We start from the raw sequence: 2,357 nt of genomic DNA, 5'->3' as shown, positions 1-2,357 counted from the left end.
TGCATTTGACGTTCTATCTGTGCACTACGCACTCACCGCCGAGAGGTCTAGACTTTGGCCACTCCGGCCAGATCCCTAGGTCAATGGGCGCAGGAAGGACTTTCTGCCACAGAGCTCCTGATGAGGCAGGATCTCTGGACTATAACCATGGAAATGTCTCTTGCGACTGGCCTTCCATCACTGCCATGATCCCATCACTGGGACACCTGGCCATATGCGGTCATTTCCGGACGGACAGAGTTCAGTTACAACAAAGACTCAGCTGAAGTCATGACGTTCGACCTCGTAATCCGATATGAGTATAAAAACGAGCTCTCTTAGCAGAAAGTGGTGAGTGAAGGAGCCAGAGATCCACGAAAAGCTTCTGGAGCGAGCTGGTCAGTCGCAAGAATCGTGCTGTCTTTAGTCCCCAAGTAGTAAATTCGAGGCTACCTACATAGCAAGATGAGGTTTCTAAAACGGGGAGCTAGCGCTGAGCGCGCTGAGCACCCTAGCTCAGCCCCAGTGTACAGCTCGACTCGGAAACAGCTCCCCATGTTGCATCTGAAAGATACCGTGCGGAACAATGTCATTGCCGTTGTGGGAGAATTTGTCGGGACCTTCCTGTTCTTGTTCTTTTCCTTCGCGGGCACTCAGGTGTCCAATACGCCCAAGCCGGTGGACGGTGCTCCGCCGAATACCTCAAACTTGCTCTATTCTTCCTTGTCATTCGGATTTTCCTTGATGGTCAACGTCTGGGCCTTTTACCGTGTGACGGGCGGTCTCTTCAATCCAGCGGTAATGTTGCACGTGTGACGTCTGCGGTGTCAAGGCTAACAACGGCAGGTCACCCTGGCCCTATGCCTCGTGGGCGGCCTGTCACCCCTCCGTGGGGTCCTAGTCTTCGCGGCTCAGATTGTGGGCGGCATTGCGTCGGCAGGTGTGGTCAGCGCCCTGTTTCCAGGCGACTTGAACGTTGGAACCCGTCTGGGAGGAGGCGCCTCCATCTCGCAAGGGCTGTTTATTGAGATGTTCCTCACCGCGCAACTTGTCTTTGTGATCATCATGTTGGCGGTGGTGAAACACAAGTCCACCTTTCTGGCTCCGGTCGGAATTGGTCTAGTCTTCTTCGTCACGGAAATGATTGGTGAGTCCATCCTCTGCAGCTGTCATCGCACCGGTTGTCTCACGCACATCAATATAGGCGACTACTATACCGGCGGCTCCCTCAATCCCGCGCGCTCTCTCGGCCCGGACGTCATCAACCGCAGCTTCCCAGGCTATCATTGGATCTACTGGGTTGGCCCATTGCTGGGTTCCTTATTGGCATGTGGCTTCTTCGGTCTCTTGAAGATGATGGAATACCAGACTGCCAATCCCGGACAGGACTATAACGAGTGGGAAGCCAAGAACGGCCCCGGATCCTTGGACGTGCCGGCGAACCGACCGTCGGTCCAATTCTCTGACACGTCCACATTAAACCACGGGCATTCGCCAACGAATGGCCATGGCGCGCAACCGCAACCCGTCAACGGTGCAGAGCAGGTTTGATCGCCGTCTGCTAGCCTCGTTGGAATTAGACACGCCACAAATCTTGTCATTGGACTGCTCGGCGCCTTTAATGCTGATTAGTTTCGATAGTCTACCTAGCTATCTCCAATTTGGGAGACCGTAAGGGCGACACAGGAACCTGTAGTCCACTCTAATGGTTAATATATGTAGTTACATTGCAAGCAAGGATTAATGATTGTTCGGAGGGAGAGTCTTGGGTGGAGGGTTACATATGAGTTTCTTGGTGGTTGGGAAGGCGCTGCGTGCATCACGTTGGTCGCTTAACCCTTTTGGTCGATAGTGTGTTGCATTAGTCCCAAATCAGATCAACTCCGTTCTCGCAGCTTAAAAGGAAATTGTTTCCAGCGTCGAATTTCAGCCCTGGGCGAAGGAGCTCCATAGCGGCTAGTACTCTCTTGAGTGGTAGTTGACAGCACGAGAGATTTTATTTCTCAACGTTGCATGACATGGACTGTAGAGTATGTGTCAATGCCCTTTTATTCGCCTAGCCCACGTCCCTGTGGACCAAAAGCATGCAGGTATCCCTGTTCGTTAAACAGTCGACGTAAGGAGTCTTTAATCGCGTCACAAAGGCATTGTGGGTAGGATCAGTGCGAAATTGCGATCAGAATGATCAATAGTCTTAGGTTAATTACTGGTGCAGTAGTGGCTGAACTCAGCTGGACTAAAAGGGGAAAACTGGAGCCCTAACTCCCCTTTGCCATTGCGAAGGATCGCCACATGAGTTTTCTTCAGGGACGTCAGGACGATCAAAGCACGATATGTTCCTAAGATAAAGATAGCTATAACCGACGAACGACGGCGCA

General features: G+C 52.1%; 1 protein-coding gene across 1 annotated transcript; it reads left to right on the top strand.

Annotated features, from left to right (window-relative positions):
* Window positions 1-534: 534 nt before the first annotated feature.
* On the top strand, window positions 535-1,530 carry ABOM_007361 (aquaporin; the record flags this gene model as incomplete). Its single annotated transcript, XM_022534490.1, has 3 exons — window positions 535-777; window positions 826-1,126; window positions 1,184-1,530. 3 exons carry the CDS (start codon window positions 535-537, stop codon window positions 1,528-1,530), a joined length of 891 nt encoding a protein of 296 aa, XP_022388465.1.
* Between the last annotated feature and the right edge of the window lie 827 nt (window positions 1,531-2,357).

This window comes from Aspergillus bombycis, assembly GCF_001792695.1.
Source record: "Aspergillus bombycis strain NRRL26010 chromosome Unknown contig00051, whole genome shotgun sequence".
NCBI classification, from domain to species: domain Eukaryota; kingdom Fungi; phylum Ascomycota; class Eurotiomycetes; order Eurotiales; family Aspergillaceae; genus Aspergillus; species Aspergillus bombycis.
Note: the sequence above shows the minus strand (reverse complement) of the source record. Positions and strands in the feature narration are given on the sequence as shown.